The sequence below is a fragment of the Pangasianodon hypophthalmus genome, chromosome 12 (genome assembly GCF_027358585.1).
Source record: "Pangasianodon hypophthalmus isolate fPanHyp1 chromosome 12, fPanHyp1.pri, whole genome shotgun sequence".
In the NCBI taxonomy this organism is placed as follows: Eukaryota; Metazoa; Chordata; class Actinopteri; order Siluriformes; family Pangasiidae; genus Pangasianodon; species Pangasianodon hypophthalmus.
Window position 1 is genome coordinate 10973332 of NC_069721.1, and position 19327 is coordinate 10992658.

Genomic DNA, 19327 nt, shown 5'->3' on the forward strand with positions numbered 1-19327 from the left:
GCCAATCCTGCCTCCTGCAGAGGCCTTCCCGCTGTGCTAAATAAATTCACTCATTCGCTTACTCTGTGTGTTATCTATGTGAGAGGCCATTACACTAAAGCTAATGAAATGCCAGTACAACCAGCATGTCTCTGACAATAAAGCACAACAAATGTAGTAGAAACAGTCAACTGGATTTTGTCTTTCTGCCGCAGACTAAGACCACCTACCCACACCATGACCACTTTTTTCGCCCAAACCGCCTGGTCTACGTTGGCTGGTTTCCTATACCAGGGTATTCAGCGTCATAGCAGAGCAGGCAGCATTTTGGCTAAGGAGGTGCGAGTGCGTGAGTGTGTCGGCCTGGCACTGAGCACAGCCCCACGTCTTAAGCACTGCCCACTGTGCTCAACTGAATCAAGAGTGCGCAGCTCCAAGGATCTCTCACAAAGCAGCCGGCCAAGCTGCCCCTTTATTTTTAGTCTCTATCGACTTGGCAGGATTTCATTTGAGTCAGACACTTTGATTGACTTCACTGCTCCTTCTGCCTCAGAGTCTAAAAACTGAGACCGAAGAAGCCAAAATAAGACAAGCTTAAGTCACCCACGTTCCTTCCTCAAGCAGGAAGCAGGGAAATGAATGAGAGGGAATTTTTTACTGAGTACAGTAGTACAGAGTACAATATTATACATTAGTTATTACATAAAAAGAGCTGATTTATTCTAACCTTCATATAACCATTTGGACTATGACTAGGCAATATAATCAAAATTATCATTATAATATTTTCAAAATTTTGGATGGCAACACTATATACTGTGCATTTATGCAGTGTAACAAACCAAAGAACTAATATATCAAAATGAATAACCCAGTGTGAAAAAGGACACAAAACGTTTCCAGTCTATTGCTGCTCTGAGTTTTGCAGCAGAACAGTGTAACTCTGGTTTATCATGCACCTGGGGCTCTCCTTTAGATCACCTGTTTACAATAACCTGTAGAGTTTTTAACTATTTTTTTTAAAATTGTCATTTCTTGCAAAGCCTTGCCAGTGTCATTATTCTAATTCTGCTCATTATCAAGTATCTTCCTCTGTGGTGACCCTTGATTTAAGCAGAATACCTTCTTTTCACTCTCTGCCTGACAGTAAACTTTTTTTTTTTGCACTCAATAAATGCTATGCACATGTATCCTAATCTCAGTGACAAGTGCTGTGCCACAAACCATTCCGGCAGCAGTGCAAAAAATAACCTAATGTTGTTCATATGTCATTAAAAGCTCCATATGAATGATTAGTCTCCAGCTAGCTATGTTTACTCATTGTGTTTGTCTACAGAGAATTCAGAGACCCACAACTGTTCTGTTTTACCACGAGGTAAATTTATGCTTGAGTGATCTGCATCGGCACAAAGAGGGGTTTATGATATAATCAGATTTGTCTGGTGCTACACTGATTTTGGTCAAATGCATTAAAAGTTTTGAAGCTACTTTGAAACATCAGGAACCAGGACATACTTAGTGGCCTTTATTCATGGAACTGAAAGTCTAAAACAAAGTGCTTCTACCTCCCAAGGGCCTGAACTTTGGCAGTGTGTCTCTCCTCTAGATCAGCCAGCTTCTTCTTTAGACTGTCAACCTCGAGCCGCAGCCCAGCTGAGTGCTCCATCTCTCCATCCAGCAGACTGCGCAGAGACCTGCAGCCATCAACACACACACAAACACCCACAGAGCACACACATTCAGACATCCAGCAGCAAATGTTCATTTCACAATAGCTCACACAAACAAAAAAGGTAAAATGTGATAGGCCTGAGACAGACCTGTCCATGTGCACTGTTCGAACTTTATGTGTCCTTTAACAGCCACTAATATGACATTTCCCATAAAGGATTAATTATATATAAGATGTGTATAACATAAGATGCATCTACAGAGGAAATCATAGCTGTTCACTCAAAACTGGCAAAGCGAGCAGAAAAAACAATAACTCACGTGTTCTGCTCAGTGAGCTCATCCTTCCTGTTCATCATGGCCACAATAGCTTGACGTAGTTCGGCTGTAGAAGCAGAATAATTTTCAAAGAGAGCCAGAATAAAACATGACTGGAGAATCACAGTTTTGCCTCTCACAGGGAGACATGCTCAATTTCTCAAAGAACAATAAGAAGATATATTCAGTGAAGTTCAGTGTCCCATGCAGACCGCTACTCTTTTCATTAATGGATACTGTTCCAGACTACTGACATTTTCATTTGTATAGCACCACAGAAATAATAAAGAGAACTTTGTGGAGCTTAAAATACCAGCCAGACATTAATTTCTCTTAAGTGAAGGTGACATGAAAGGGGAAGACATTTATAACACTGCACAGCGAGAGGGTTACACCACCGATTTCAGTTTAACAACCGACTACCTGTGAACACTGGCTGGGAGACAATGAGTCCTCACTAAACACTTTTATTCAGGGGTCTATTTTGCCAGGAGACAGTTCTCCCAGAAATTACAGAATTAAAAATAAGGAAAGAACAGCTAACTAATTGTCCAGGTAAAACAATGATGATTTGTTTTCAGGTAATTTCAGGTAAGGAAAATTAACACTATAAATCATAAATCAGCTGGACTGGAAAGACTGCTAGGCTTTAATTTACAGCAGAGGTACCAAACCACTGGACAATGCAATGGTTCTTGGACTGTGGGCTGTTGGGTACCAGGTAATAATGCAGTAGTGAGAAAGCTATTGTTTACTATCAAGCTGAATGGCAAATGTTTATTCAACAAAATCTATCAAGTATCAAAGCGTTACACAAGTATATCATGTTTGAATTGTCACCAAAATATTTTGGCCAAAAATGGTCAAAACCTGACAAAGGAGAAAGAGAAAATGAAAAAAAGAACAAAAATTTCAGCATAAAAAGAGTAAATAGGCACACAACAAATGGTAATTGGAATATGATTAACTACACTGAGTGCTGCACCAGTCAGCACTCATATGCTTTCCAACACTTTCAGCAATCAGCAGTGAAAGATGTCTGCCTTTTCAACATTAGACAACCGATTGGTTAAGGGTTATTTAAAAAATGTGCTGTTTGATATATCACCTAAAAATCCACACCATCCAGCTGAGTTCTGCGATTGCAGTTGCCAGCAAGCAGTTCCTGACTGCACAGCTGGTAATAATATTACTCCCTCCCCCACTCTCCTTAGACCTGAAATAATGGAGATGCTCAATTTCCTGTCTTTTTTAGGCTATTGGTTCTGGACATTTACATTATTTATTGAGATTTTTTTAATGGTAAATTGCAAGCATGGAAAAATCAATATCGCACAAGCCTACTGTACACACTGTTTTCTTTTGCATGCATTTGCTGTAACTGTATGGATCAATGCAGCACAGGTGTCATGCAATCATACAGATGGGTCCCCCACTACAGCTATCATCTCCACCAACCATATCTCAGTGCAGCTCGTAAATGCCCTGTGACAGAAAGACCCTGCCTCCAACAGCTGCTGAAAAATAATGTGAGCTAACTCCTGAGCAGCGCAATCAAAAGCCCTATCATCAGACGACTGTCGATTCAAATCCCAAAAATTGACACAGCAATCTATGGCCGAGAGAGCATAATTGGTCTTGCCTGCTGGTTGGGAAAGATTAGATTGAACATAACACTCTACCCTGTTGATTAGTGAAACATTAGCCATTTGTAGGTGTCTATGAGATCATGTATGCGTAAACAGACAGTTAATGTCTTCTGCAAGGGCTTTCAGCTGCCTTGCGATGACACATGAGCAGCAGAGTGTCATGGGAGAGCTGCACATGTCTCGGCGGAAGCACGTGTTAGTTTTGACCGTCGCCGGTTTTTTAGCTAGGTTGTGCAATAAGGGACAACTTGCTAGTGGGTGGCAAGTGTTAATGAACAAATTGGGAGAAAATGGAGCAAAACTAATTTTAAAAAATTGTGGACTGTGATTTGGTCCATATTGTTAAAAAGGCTGGAAAGCCATGATTTGTAGTACCACAAAAATCTTCTGCTCCAAGTGAAGTGTAAAACCAGGCTTTGCATCAGCAACAAATCGGGAGGCAGTCTTATGCTTCAATGCTCGCAGTGCCTGAGGGCTGCTCCCATCTTGACAAAACAAAGATCTCGCATTAAAACAATCTCAGGAGCTGCAGACCAATCTCTGAAGGAACTCATCTATGTAATCATGCCCAGCCCTCTCCACAGGAAGTAAAATCGAAAACTGAGCAAAAACTCACTGCAACATCCCCTTTAGAAGTCTGCTTTATTTCTCAAGGGGCTACAATCCTCGACAGTGAACAACAGAATCAGAGAGTACTGTACCCTAACACAGACCACTGTGAAGAAGCACTCAGGAGGCCTGAATGATGCCGACATATCATCCATTTACTCACTCTGACAATTATAAACACAGACCATGCATGGGCAAACTACGGCCCTCCAGTTGGTTTAATTCAGCCGGTCCCAGTGTACTGTCTTGCAGTAAGTCAATACCTCTATTAGGCACGCAAGTCTGATTTAAGTGCATACACTTAACATACGAGTACCTGAGAGGCACCACTTCCAATATGCTCCCATGTAAATTTATCTTTTTACACAGAATGCTTGAGGCGTGCAGAGATTGGAGCAGCTGACGCAGACACAGAGCATATTATTCTAATTCTGTTGCTGCTGCGTGCTGCATGTTCATGGTTTTTAGCTGGAAACTCTAATATATACACAATGTTCATGCTTTATTTAGCAGTGTATTCTCATAATCTGCAGGAGAGTGTTAAAACTGAAACTTTGTAAAAGTCACAAATACAACAAAACGTATTTGCTGGCAAAATGTGTTTCTTAAGCACATATCTATATATGCTTAAGATTGAAAAGACACACAAAAGGCATTTGTCTTGATGTGAAAACTGATTGTAAATACCTAGGACTTTACTTCTGTTTCAGGTTTTGGCTATGCCTCTCATGTTACTGGGTTTAATTTACTGAAATGTCTGCTTTACCGACAAACCTCACCAGCAAAAGCAACGGATCTTAAAATAATTATACCCACTGATGTCTATTTCATGTCTTAATGAAATTTGTACAATTTAAAGGCTTGAGCAGAGGTTAAGGTACATAAACAAGTTATCAAAAAACAATCACTCATGTTTTCCAGTATGTAGGTGTATGTATTTATGGGGTTAATTAGGAGAATGGTCCATTGGCCACAATTGCTCATCTAAGCCTAATGGTGTGTATCTAAAAGGAAAATAGTGAATGTCGCCCCCAAGTGTGTATTTACAATCTAATGTGGTTCCTGAGCCAAAACTTTGCCCATCCCTACGGCAGACTGTCAACGTGATTGATTTTACACCATTCAGTACTTAAAAAAAAAAAATCTGTATTGCAAAGTTTCACAAATTGTCCTCACCAACAGGAAGAGACAACAAAAATGTTTTTAATTAATTTCTGTGCATGTGTATGCAAGGTCAGAGTGAGTGAGAGAGAAACCAAGTGTGTATTTTGTGTGTGTGTGTGTGTGTGTGTGTGTGTGTGTGTGTGTGTGTGTGTGGATGATCCCGCCTCCTCCCGAGGGCCTCCATCTGGAGGAGAAACACGCCCTGGTGACTCGTTCGTGCCTCGGACTCAGAAACACACATGCACCCACACACAATTTATGAGTAATCACAATAGCAGTATCCACACACAGAGATGCACAAAAATCCAAGCAAAAGAGGCAGGCACCAAAATTTTCCATCTGCGTTACACAACCATATTTTGGTGGGGTGTTTTTTTTTTTTTTTTTTTTAACGTGACTAAGATTGACATCCTATTTAAAACAGCAGAGAGCTCCTATGCATTTGTTGTTAGTTTGGGTGAAGTGGGTGTGATAAACACACAAGGTGAGGATTTCTTTCCCACATTCGTAGAAGGTTTCAGTCACTCAGTGCTCTTTTCCTACTCAGTGTGAAACTGAATGCATGCATTTATAGCCAGTAACTAACTACGCACATTTAAATACTTTGCGTTGTGCTGGATTTAATGTATTTTATTCCTATGCACTTTGAATCTCCGCCACCTCTGGGTTCGTTTTAACATACTGTTTTTATCCACCAGTGCAAACTCGCTGAAGTACTGCTCTGGATCAACAGTGCCCTCCACTGGAGAAAGATGTTCAATCAGAAATAATAGAAATGCAACAGGCTTAAATCAAAGTATAAACCAGATAAGAAAACATTATGTTTATGTTTAGAGAAATATGATTAGACTTCATTAGGATAAAATGTCCAGTCTTAACCAGGCCTCAACAACAAACCTCAAGATATTTCTTTCCACTCCAAATTTGCCCCATATTAGCCATAACCAATTATGAGGCTCAAGGAAACAGCCCAGAAAGACAGAGGTCAATTCCCCAGTTCTCCCAAAGCAGATCTGCCACCACTGGTGTATTCATATATGACTAACAGCTACAGCAGCACAGCTGGGATATGGCTGAAAGTGTGTCCGTGATTTTGAGCAACACACATTGTAAGGTGCATCACCAACAAATAGCACAGCTGTATAATATACACTGATCAGCCATATCATTAAAACTAACTGCTTAATATTGTGTAGGTCCCCCTTGTGCCACCAAAACAGCTCTCACCCATCGAGGCATGGACTCCAGAGACCAAGACCTCTGAAGGTGTGCTGTGGTATCTGGCACCAAGACTTCAGCAGCAGATTCTTTAAGTCCTGTAAGTTGCAAAGTGGATCCTCCATGGATCAGACTTGTTTGTCCAGAATATCCCACAGATGTTTGTTCGGATTGATATCCAGGGAATTTAGAGGCCAAGTCAACATCTTGAACTCTTTGTCATGTTCCTCAAACCATTCCTGAACCATTTTTGCAGTGTGACAGGGCGCATTATCTTGCTGAAAGAGGCCACGGCAATTGGGGAATACCGTTGCCATGAAGGGGTGTACTTGGTCTGCAACAATGTTTAAGTACGTAGTATGTGTCAAAGTAACATCCACATGAATGTCAGGACCCAGAGTTTCCCAGAACATTGCCCAGAGCATCACATTTCCTCCGCCGGCTTGCCTTTGTTCCATAGTACATCCTGGTACCATCTCTTCCCCAGGTAAGCGATGCACACGCACCCGGCCATGCACATGACGTAAAAGAAAACGTGATTCATCAGACCAGGTAAGCGTCTTCCATTGCTCCATGGTCCAGTTCTGAAGCTCGCGTTCCCATTGTAGGCGCTTTCTGCAGTGGACCGGGGTCTGCATGGGCTCTCTGACCGGTCTTTGGCTACACAGCCCCATACGCAGCAAGCTGCAATGCACTGTGTGTATTGACACAGTGCACATCATAAGCAGCATTAACTGTCTCAGCAATTTGTGCTACAGTAGTTCTTTTGTGGGTTCGGGCCAGACAGGTTAGCCTTCGCTCCCCACGCAAATCAATGGGCGCCCATGACCCCGTCGCCAGTTCACCAGTTGTCCTTCCTTGGACCACATTTGGTAGGTACTAACCACTACATACCAGGAACACCCCCACAAGACCATCACAATTTGGCCCTCGTCAAATTCGTTCCGATCTTTACACTTGTCCATTTTTCCTGCTTCCAACACATCAACTGTTGCCTCACTTGCTGCCTAATATATCCCACCCCTTGACAGCTGCCATTGTAACGAGACAATCAATATTATTCAGTTCACCTGTCAGTGGTTTTAATGTTATGGCTGATTGGTGTATTGTTTATTGCTATACTACAGCAGTTGGATTCTCAGATCTGGTTGGTCAGATGGTGTTGATTAACTGAACAGCAGTTGTGACAGTAGTGCCAGCTGTAATTCAAACGATGATATAGGGTTTATATTAATGTGCTCAGTCTAACAGATGATTGCTTCTATAGTAACTTATTCACAATGAGTTGTATGGCAGACAGTGCTGCTATTTAACAAGAAAAGTGTGTAATCTTTGATATGATGAAGCTTGTGTATGGGGATGTTTATTTAACATTTCTGGAAGAGTCGCTATGTCCGCACTTTATAACAGTCAGGAGAGTCTACAGGACAGAGGACTTTGCACTATTTGCCTATAACAGCATACCTCATTGTGTTTTATTCCTTACTTATTGCAGGATTGGCCTTTGAAACACTGATATGCAACATTCAAAATGATCACAAACCACATCATGTTGTCCTCCCTCAGGACGTTCTTGGTGAGCTTTATCTGGGTGACTTTATAAATCACAACATTATGATTAAAAAAAATATTTTACTCAATTAATTAATTCACAGCATTTTACTGCTACAGTATATATCAATAATATGACAGTATGCAATATTTGTGCATATCATACAGTCCTATCAGCCAGTAACGATATTAATGTCTCTCGTTGTGTATGTCAATGCAGAAAAGGCAGAAATCCCACTCACCCATAGTCATAGAGTCAGGCAAGCCAGGACTGGTCACTACACTGGTCACAGAGGCATTCTGGGTCAACAAGTTGGATTCCATGCTGAAAGAGAGAAAGAATTTATTGCAGTTAATGAACAGCAGCTCAGCATTAATTCAGTAAGATGTACAAAGCAGAAGTGTTACCTGAACTCGGGCTCAGCTTTTGGTTTTTCAGTGTCAGTGGCTGGACTCGAGCTCTCTGTTTGTTCATGAAATCCTATCATCTCAACAGAGCACTCAACTGAAAGTAAAAAAAGCAGATCTCAGTGTTGGTTCTCAAAGGTAATTTCACTACTACTCACTACTAATTCTATTTTAAAACATGATCTACAAATCAACTCCACATTTAAGAGGAATCATGCAGATAATACAGGTTTAGATAATGTTTCAAAAGCAATATTAAAAATAAGGACTGTAGAATAATTGTTCATTTTTTTATTGATAAGTCCAGAGCAAGTGAGACGTCCACACCTTTCGGGCTGTAGGTCTCTGCTGCAGTAAGAGGGATGAGGATGTCTGAGCTGTCGTTGTCAGCCTCCGTAATGATCGGCCTAGGGCTCCAAGTCAAAACACTGGACAAGCTCCCAACTACAACCCTGGATGAAGAAATCATTTTTACTCAGTTGTGTGATATTATCTGCTATGGTTATGAAACACAGTGCTGTATCATTATTAACTAATTTATGCGCTGCACTTGGAAAAATAACATAGTATATAAGCATGAACACACTGTTCCCCACTCCCGTGGTCCTCTTGAAGTGCTGGCTGGCTCTTGCCATAAAAATCTTCGTCCTCATCTTCCTCGTGGTCAATGCTCTTGGTGTCAAGAAGAACCCCATTCTGTGGAGGAGTTTCGGCCCAACTGAGGATGCCATGCTCTGGCTCAGGCAGCCCATTCTGTGAGGGGGATGACTCACAAGCCTCTAGAACTTCCTCTGAGTTCACCTCACCCATTGTACTCTTCCTCAGACTCCTCCTGACACCCCCACACCCCTCATCTTCATCCTCTGCTCCCGCGTCCAAATCATCATCAAATGAAATGATGTTAGTGATTTTCTTCTTCCTCCTGCGCTCTTTCCTCAAACCGGAGTCTAAAGAGCAAAGGGAACAGAAACCAGGAAGCTTCAAATGTTTAAACTGCTGCACAGTGACCTTAATTTGAACAATTACCAAGAAGAGACAATATTAGAAACCTCTGAATAGTTACTTTGTATGGATACTGGCCATAAAGAGATTTAATAACATCAAAATTAAAAAGAGAACTATTACATAACATGTTCATGTACTCTCCCCTGTACCTGCGGATGTGCTCCGGGGAAGGACGGGCAGGGGGTCAGAGGGACAGTCTGAACGCGGTGCAAAAACGGGCACCACAGCTGTGGCCGTGCCGATCTCTCTGAGCAGGGTGCTGACACCCTGCGTCGACTCCTTCCATAGACTGCTCATGCCCTGTGTGGACTCTTTTAGCAGAAGTGAGACAGACGGTCCTGTGCGTGCCTGCCCATTCAGATCTGTGTTGTCAATGTTTATGGCGAACAGGATGGAGTTCAGCCCTGCTTCCACAAAGAGAAGAGAAAATTCTTGTGAAATGATGTTTTGCTGTGAACAAATAAATGTTCATTTATCAATCTTTTAATAAAATTGTGTGTAAATGTTTTCGTTGGCCAAACTGAGCTAAAAATTTCTTACAGATTTAAAAAGTTTTGGTAATGCTGATTTTCTTTGTACTCATGTATGTATGTTGATAAATGCCGACCACCCATAAACTACAAACACATTCACAGTTGATTTACATTTAGTGACGCCCACAGTACTTCATAACAGGCAAAGATGATAAAGATCTGAAAGCAACTAAATGATGACTAAACAGTCAAAGCGAAGGCAGGTAAATTTTCCAGTAAAGCAGCTCATCCATTACAGTTGAATGGTTACCACAGCCACAGACTCACTTCCTCATTTTAAATGCCAGCATTTCTTTTGTCTTCCATTTTTAATTTGTCTTAATTCATGAATTCTTTTTGATTGCTTTCTTTGACTTCATTATTATTATGAATCAACCAAGTTTCCAAAAATATTCATTAAATTCGTGGATGCAACTGAAATAAGCTATTTAACCATGACAGCATAAACTGTATATGAAATCATATCTCTCAGTATACAAATGTTTTTCAGAACTAACTGGATCTTCATGAATATGACATTTCTTATGTAAATGCTCATGTGAATGAATAATTTATGATTTATGAATAATTCATTCATCCAGCATGATAAATTAGGCTCAATGATTTAAAAAATAAAAATTTTTTTAAAAAAAACCCTTAATGACTGACCTTCCTGTTATCAGTGATAAATGAAGAAAATGTTTCTGGCTCAGACTAAGAAATGGTCAATAATAAAGAAAAATACACGAATAAAAATGCAGTTAAACAAATACATAAATAACACTATAAGAAGTATGGCATCTCAGGCAACCTATTTAATTTTCAACTGATTTCCAAAGTGAAAGATAAACGTATACACACTATCAGGTTACAGTAAACCAAGCTACTAACCTGCAGCCATAGTGGGAAGCATACTGGCTCTCTCCTCATCAAGGATAAAAGCCCACTCATCATAAAATGCACTAGAAAACATACGAATGATCGGTCGTGAGTTGCAACTTTTATGAATGCTTACTCAAACAGGGATATATAAGCATTCGAGCCCCAAAATATGTTAACTGTGCACCCTTCAAAACCAAAAATACATCAATCCTGACTCTGAATAAAACAGCAGTGTGAATCAGACAGAGCAAGGTGTACCTCAGCCGAGGGCGGTCAGCCAGCAGCATGTGGAGGTAGCGCTCCAGAGAGTGCTCGTTGAGGGCACAGCGGAGCCAAGCCCTGCCTCGGCCCAGCTCAGACCAGATGTTCCTTAGAGAGTAGAAACGCTGCAGCTCGTGACGGTTCAGGTGCTCTTTCACATAGAACCAGAATGTCAAATCTGCAAAATTCAGTTCAATTTTATTTGTACAGCACTTTTAACAATGGACATTGTCATAAAGCAGCTTTGCAGGAATATATAAATTCCAGATATAAATTTTACATTTATAAATTTATCCCTAATGAGCAAGCCAGAGGCAACGGTGGCAAGAAAAAAACTCCATGAGACAAAAGCTTGAGAGGAACCAGACTCAAAAGGGAACCCATCCTAATCTGGGTGACACCGGATAGTGCGATTATAAATAAAACTCAAGTAAACAGGGTCAAACAAAGACTGCGTACTGGAACTCAGCAGTTTTGCGTGATTGACTGGAAGGAAGCAAACAGAGGGCCACTTGAGCCATTCTCAACTGCTCAGCCATATGTTTGTATTGCATACTGCTTCTCTCGAGTAATTTGTGCAAAAAATTGTTGGTCAAATGAGTAAATAATATTCTTTCGTTTAGAGAATCTTCAGTAACTACTTTATCGTGGTGGATCTTGGTGGATGGGATGCCAGGCACACATAAATCGCAGAGCACCACGCACACACACATTTGCGTCCACCTACCAGTATGTTATTGATAGGTGGGAGGAAACCAAAAAACCTGGAAGGAAAGAAAAATGAGGGACTAAGCTGCAACAAGGAGGAGGGCCACTGCAGTGGCGCAGAACCCTCAGACATAGGAGGACTCACCACAGATTCTCTCTGATAAACACCACAAATGTTTATAAGAGAGAACTGAAGGCCGAAGTGGAGAAGGATTTCATGTAAACAGTAGTCGAACATGGGATGGGCAAACACTGCTTCAAATGGTGGGGCAATGACCAATCGAACAAAAGTCAGGTTTAGATCCTGAACCCAAAGTGGTGGATTTAGATGCTGTAAGTTGTACACTGCGGTAAAGCAAACATACCCGTAGTAAATGAATACACGAGACAAACTGCCAGTAATTATTTGTTCCTCATTTGGTCTGGTATAATAAGTTTTATTTGGGGTAGTATTCCACTTGATATGTTAGAATGAAACAGACTGATAAACTTACTTGAAAATAATCGTAAGTAAATTTTCGAAAATGATCTATTGAAATCGAGATCCCCTCAGTTTCAGTACAATGATAACAGAAGTAAAATGTGGGCCCCAATTTCACACTTCAAAAAAAGAGGACCCTGGGAAATGTGCAACAAGTGGCTGAAAGTCTCCTGGGATCTACAAAGTCTCTTTTAAACACAGCTCAAGAGCACCTACGATAGACAAACAGCAGTGGCATTCGAAAAAATGCATACGATTGTTATCATCTTTTCTTGGTACTCTTTTCTTTTCTTGGAGGCCATACTAACAACTGATCTTAAACTACTCATAAAATTTCCCAAAACTGACGTAGGGAAACAGAAGGAGTAAAATATGTGAGACAGACTCTCCAATTACACCTCTATATCACTCTTAATAATGACACTAGCCAACTAGATGATATCCAAATGAGGATGTCAAGCAAAATTACCTCAGCAGCTAATCTTTTAATCACTCTAATTTACGGTGCATTGACAAATAGTATCATTCTTAGTCCCCCTGTTGCTTTTTAAAACACTAAACCACAGCAGGTGTTGGTAGTCAACCTCAGAGATGGCCTGTTTCTCTTTTTTGCCCTTTTTCATGACTTATTGCATAACCATCTGGTTTCACAAACACTCTCAGCACCTGCTTTCCCTGTATGAGACCTCTGAAGCATCTGTTTCCTCTATGGACTGCCCGCAGCTCTATAGATACTCTCTGTTACTAAGACACCTCTAAGGTAGGGCCTCTCAGGTTTGGAAGGTAAGCATATACTGACAGTCCATTTAGTGAACTTTTGCCAAGGTTTCGAGTTACTGTGAAAAATGTTTAAAAAGGTTGCTTCTCCATAAAGTCTTCTTTAAATATTAATCAGACAATGTGGCAAGCATCAGTAAAAGATGAGTGTCATGTCTGCAGTTTGTCTACCTCCTTCTGTCTTGCTGGTGAAGCCAGCCACCTGCTTTATGGCAGCAGCAGTGAGCGCCAGGCCTCGACTCTTCCTTAGACCATGCTGAAGCACAGCCTCAAACTGGGCACACAGGCATATGACTCTGAAAACACACACGGCAGTCAGGAACAGATGAGTCACGGGAACACAACAGAAGCCTAGGTCAAAACGCAGCAATGAAAAACGTGCAATAACAGCCTCTCACGGAAAATATTTGAAAACGCAATCACACCAAAATTACATATGAGTCTCGGTCAGGCAACTGTAAGATAAAGCAAACAATGCAAAAAAAAAAAGGTAGAGAAAACAGGGAAAGGTGAGGGAACCTAGAATATAGTATTTCTCATGCAAACAAAATCTGAACATAATGATTCAGAAATAAAATGATAGCATATCCAGTAAATTTCATCTAACCTGCTGTCAGAGTCTGAAGCAATCTCCTTCCTTCCACCAAAACGAATTTGGCACTTTAAAAAAAAATCATATATAATATAATATAAACATAATAAATCATATATAATATATAAATATATGCATAATTTAAATGAGTATTTAAATAAGGTTTCAAGGTTTAATGTCATTGTTAAACTCACACAAGCTGTACACACAAGCATGCATCAAAAGACAAGTACTCACGTTTGTAGAAGGTGACAGTTAAGATATACACACAAACATGCGACAAGACAAGTGCTCACATCCTACCCTGCCCACATTCCTCCCATTCGCCCTTATTGCACAAATTCTTAGTTATGCACAAATTTTTAGATATTGCACACATTTCTGGTTATTGCACATATTGTAGTCATTGCATAAATTTCTTAGTTATTGCACAGATTATTAGTTACTGCATATTTATAAACAAAAGAGCATTTCAAAACAGACTTAATTCTTTAAACTTAACTTAGTGGATTTAAGTAGTGTAACAAAGAAGTTGTTAAATCTTTACAGGTTATGTGCTCAAGGCAGTCCATTTTTAAACGTAAATATTTTCCTTAACTAATTTGAGTAAACTTATCTCCTCAGGTTTTACAGTGTAGTTACAGCAACAACTCGTTAATATTCGATCATCTGTACATTCAAGTTGACTAACATCCCAGCCAAAGGGTTCTCGAGCTTTTCGAAACCCAAAAGTAAAGTCCACAGATTTTGTTTATGAACAATTCAAATACTAGACTCAAAATATATTTTTCAGTGTACATTATATTATGGCTATTTACTGGAGCCATAGACATTTTCGTTCCTGAACTTTTCACCAAAAGAACACATTTGTTATTAAATTATAAACATTAGTTAACATTATCCATAGGGCTACTTACATACTTACAGTGATGTTTATAAATTGCAGCCAGTATTCTGTCTGATGGTGATACAATTACAATCTGGCATATATTATAGTACTAGTTAATAATTCATAAGGATAATTTTAAATAAATAAATTAATTAAATTTATAAATTATTAAAATAAATCAAATAATGAGTTATAATCAGTAATAATGTTGTAATTCACAATGAATACCATTATGGGATGTCAGAACAGCCCTTCCCACCCATATAACTGTCTGATTAGCAATGCTTTAATTGAATGTTAGTTTATTTTAATATTAAGAATTTTAGGGATAGGGCAACTCTGAACCTTTATTTGAACTATTAGAGCTTTTTATTCCTGAACTTTTCACTGATCCACATGTATTAACAGCACTTACGGGTTTTATTCAAAGATTAAATTAACATTATTTATACATGTTTTTAAATTATTGAATTTCAGATTAACCCCTTTAAAAAAAATAATAACCATAACAACCTTGATAAGAGTTAATAGTAATCTCCACCACGGTCATATGATTTAGATCCATCCACTGCATACAGTCATGGAACCCCTAGATATACATAACGGACCCCAGGGGTTCTCCAGACTCCACTTTGACAACCATGGGTTTGACATGCTGTACCTGTTTAACTGCATCCAGCAATCTTTCCAGAAGATTTTGTCTTTTCAGGTCATGTTGCTGTGTGCCTAAAAGATCCAAACATTCAACATATTACTGGAGCATCCATTTTTCTCACGAAAGCATATTGAGATATTGCACAAAGCCTGCGCATGTGCACGGTCCACCAAGCTGTCAGCACACATCACTTTTACATCTGTTTGTTATTGATCTGTTATTGAGGATTAGAGAAGTTGTCAGCTTTTTATTATACAAATTCCTTTTTATAAGCAGAAGTATCTGTTTAATTGAAGTTTCTGACTTCCACCTCTTCAAGCTTATCCATGGCTCATCACTTCCTACTAAGCTGTGCAACTGTGTGTGTCTATAAATCCCTGACACACTGTTTATCACAGACATTAGCATTACAATTGTAACATCACCCATATGCAATACTGAAATACACACAAAATGTTGTATGTTTAAATCTGACATGGCATGCAGTATGTGTATCTGTATCATGATTGTTTAATGTTGGTCTTTGTACTATAATGTATGATTTGCTCTGTGACTTGTGTGTGAATTTGTGGCACTATGTGAATGTTAAAAGTGCCACCAAAAATAATTCCAATACCTGTCTGTGTATCTTCACATGGTGTACTGTATTTGCAACAAGGAATTTTCTGATTCTGACAGTTTCTTTGCCAATAAGGACAGATTGAGTGAGGATGTAAAGGGACTGTAGCCCCTCATGGTTTAAACACGACAAGAAACATCCCCTTTTTAAAGTGTCATACCCTTTGGATTAAGCATTTGTGAGTTGGCTAAGAAGCTAGCCCTCCAACTGGCTTGTATAGGTTTTATTTTGTATTGGCATCCTATATTATCAGAGTAAGATTAACTTTCTCCTTCTCATGTAATAAGCCTTAGCATATTTACAGAGTACTGACATTTAGGACAGACCCTAAAGTTTTAAAGAAACTAAAAAATATATTTTAAAAAAGGTACCAATGTCAGCTACATTTTGTGATGTGTGTAGGTCACAATTATTACATAATCAGCTAATTAGAATTATTACAGCTGATCAGAATCATATATTTTTTTATGTAAACATGTAAGGAGTCGAGCAGAACGTGTCAGTAAACACAAGGTTCATTTTCAGTGGGCTCTGATAGACTCTGAGTTTCATTTTGTGGCTTAATCTAAAAGAAGAACACAACACTGATACTCACTCAAAGTTTTTTAATTATCATGGGAATTAGGTTGTAGTCAGGGGAACTGTGATGTAGTCACCCATCTTCATCTAGTTCTAGGGGCTGGCCCTACCATAAGCATGGAAATGACCCACCATTTCTTTTTTGAATACGTCAACTAAAAAATATTTAAGACTGAATAAACTGTCTCCTGAAGAAGAGCAATAGCAGCAGTGTTAAAAGACGGCTCGCCGGAATGCGTATAACTTAGCATGATAGTGGACTGTCAGAATTGTTCGCGTGTTCCAGGAGGACCAGTGAAGTGCACAGAGCCAAATCTGTGTGTGTTATGATGATACACTGATACACACTGATACCGGCCTTCAAAACTGCCTGACTTCACTGAAATTTGTGGGATTTTCTGAAACAACAGATTCAAGACATTTGTGAAATCTTTACTTGACTGGTTTGGCACTGCTATTAAGGCAAGGGGCGAAAAACAAAGTTTTAGAAAAGAAATGAGACGCGACTAAACTTCTCTTTGTTAAAAAACACGTTATGTTTTATATATTCAAGTCATTATTTGACTCGTTTATACAGTCTAAAAGTCAGATGGAAATTTTATTTACTCTAAATTTAATGTCGGTAAATGAATATGTGGATTATTATGCTGCTTATTACTGTAACTGTTCATTGCAATTGCAACAGTCAGCCAGAATTTCAGAACGTGTGTGTGTGTGTGTGTGTGTGTGTGTGTGTGTGCACACCACTGTTCTGAGGCAATACAGCAGAGTTAAAAATAAACCTAATAATCAGAAAAGAGTTCGCCCTATTGTCAGGAAATAGAGTTTTAATTCCGACGATGCCACAGCCATCCGGCAGCGAGTCCAAGAGAGAAAAACTGCTCTCTGGATGCGAAGGATGTTATTACTCTCTCTCTCGTTCTCTTTTTCTCCTCAATCAGTGTGACACTAACCAATCAAGAGCATCTGTGAGCTCATGTATGTGGAACAGGGCAGATAGCGCTTTCCTCAAAGTGTGTTATGCTGCCCTGTGAAGGAGCATGAGCAAGGATTTCATGTATTTCTGAGGAAGGCTGGTAGCAGTCATGTGATAGAGGGCTGGAATTAACAACCAAATAGGGAGGGAATGGGGTAAAATAAAATAAAATAAAATAAAATAAATACCAATATGTCGAAACTCTGATTACTGTACTGTTTCTGTATAAAATTGGTTTAAATGTTTAATCATAAAGCCCCTTCAAAAATATTTTACAGTTCAACTACTGAACAAGGATATTACATTTTAAATTACAAATGCATTAAAACTTTGATAGAGTTGATTTCTTACATTTATGCTAGTGTTGTTTTTTAATGGACCACTTTTCATAGTTTACCACTGCAGTACTTTTGTTTTTAATAAAACAGTTCCAGAGAGAAACCAAATAGCGTGTGATATCACGTTAAAAAAATTAGTTTGGAGGGCTAATTGAAAGTGGTAGCATATTGCTAATACACAGGTTTGTGTTAGTCAACAAAGCAGATAAAGTGAAAGTAACCTTTGCACGCGCGAGCGCGCACGCACACACACACACACACACACACACACACACACACACACACACACACAGACAGACACACACACACACACACACAGAGAGACGCGCTTTGTGAACTCCTGCCTAGACGAATTGGTGTGGTGTGGTACTACTGTCGAAGTAAGAAAGCGTGTTGAATATGAGGGGAAACTCTTGACGGCCACTTTTCTTCAGACGTCTGTGGTCATAACGTTCACTGAGACAGGGTTATGGACGGTGCTGAGAGGAGCGGATGTGGTGACAGTACTCATTTAACTAAAACACTTTACCCGCGAAAAAAAAACGAGCCTTTCTCTGAAACTGGCTCCATCTCCTTCTCTCTCTCTCTCTCTCTCTCTGATTTGCAACTCACCGTTCATTCTGTCAGTCTACCCCAGGCTGATCTGTTCCCCAGGTCATACGGCATGAAGACAGGTTTCCGTCCTCAAGGCGACAGTTACTCCAGCCGGTCCTCACAGCGTCATTTATTCAAATTACTCTTCACATTTTAAAACTAGCCCGCAGGAGCAGGACAAGCTGACTGACTGACTGACTAGCCAAGTCGCTTCCTGTCAACACAGGCCTGCTCACACACCGTATTTTCCTTTTTACAAATACCTTACATTAGCCACCGCTACAGAAACACTGTGCAGAAACGTAGTCGTCATTTGGTGCACTGAAGTACCCGCTATCGACTTTCCGAACAAAGTGCTAGCGCTAAGCTAAACACCAACACTGCACACTCACAGCCTTCGCCTTTTATTAGTCACGTGACCCACTGTGTTGTCATATGACCGCGTTGTCTGTTTTTTTGTTTGGTTTTTTTTTTTCCTTTTTTTTTTTTTCCTTAAATTCCATCCCGGCATGAACAGTGGGTAAATTCCTAATGGCTCCCTGCTCCCTATAGAAATGCACTATAAAGGGTGTGAAAGAATGCTTTCTACACACTACTTAGTGGACTCTGTGTTCAATAGGAATGCATTTAGTATCCAGCATGCTATTACACAGTATTTCCTCAACAAAGACTGCAATTTGCCTGGAGTAAAAATCAATCTGTAATCATATTAACCCAGCTGCACCAAACTTTAAACACTGTGTAAAAATGAGCAGGGTTACACTTTAGACCAAAATTTAATCCTGAATTTATCATAAATTCAATTCCATCCCTTTGCTCCAGTATCTAAACCTGACATTTTAAAAGTTTTAATCCTGGAACTGATGTGGTTTAAAATTGAAAACTTTATATT

At 39.6% G+C, this 19327-nt stretch overlaps 1 protein-coding gene across 1 annotated transcript in view; it reads right to left on the reverse strand.

The window, feature by feature from the left end:
* Nucleotides 1-18864, reverse strand: part of snx29 (sorting nexin 29) — a 91941-nt gene extending 73077 nt beyond the window's left edge. The window contains exons 1-13 of the mRNA XM_026915177.3: nt 18454-18864; nt 15336-15400; nt 13801-13853; nt 13365-13489; nt 11225-11405; nt 10976-11046; nt 9722-9976; nt 9154-9514; nt 8895-9019; nt 8568-8664; nt 8402-8484; nt 1972-2035; nt 1545-1673 (exon numbers count right to left, since the gene is read on the reverse strand). Of these exons, the coding sequence (XP_026770978.3) occupies nt 1545-1673; nt 1972-2035; nt 8402-8484; nt 8568-8664; nt 8895-9019; nt 9154-9514; nt 9722-9976; nt 10976-11046; nt 11225-11405; nt 13365-13489; nt 13801-13853; nt 15336-15400; nt 18454-18460 (1616 nt within the window). The 5' untranslated portion in view covers nt 18461-18864. The remainder of the gene's footprint in view (nt 1-1544; nt 1674-1971; nt 2036-8401; nt 8485-8567; nt 8665-8894; nt 9020-9153; nt 9515-9721; nt 9977-10975; nt 11047-11224; nt 11406-13364; nt 13490-13800; nt 13854-15335; nt 15401-18453) is intronic.
* Nucleotides 18865-19327: the final 463 nt, after the last annotated feature.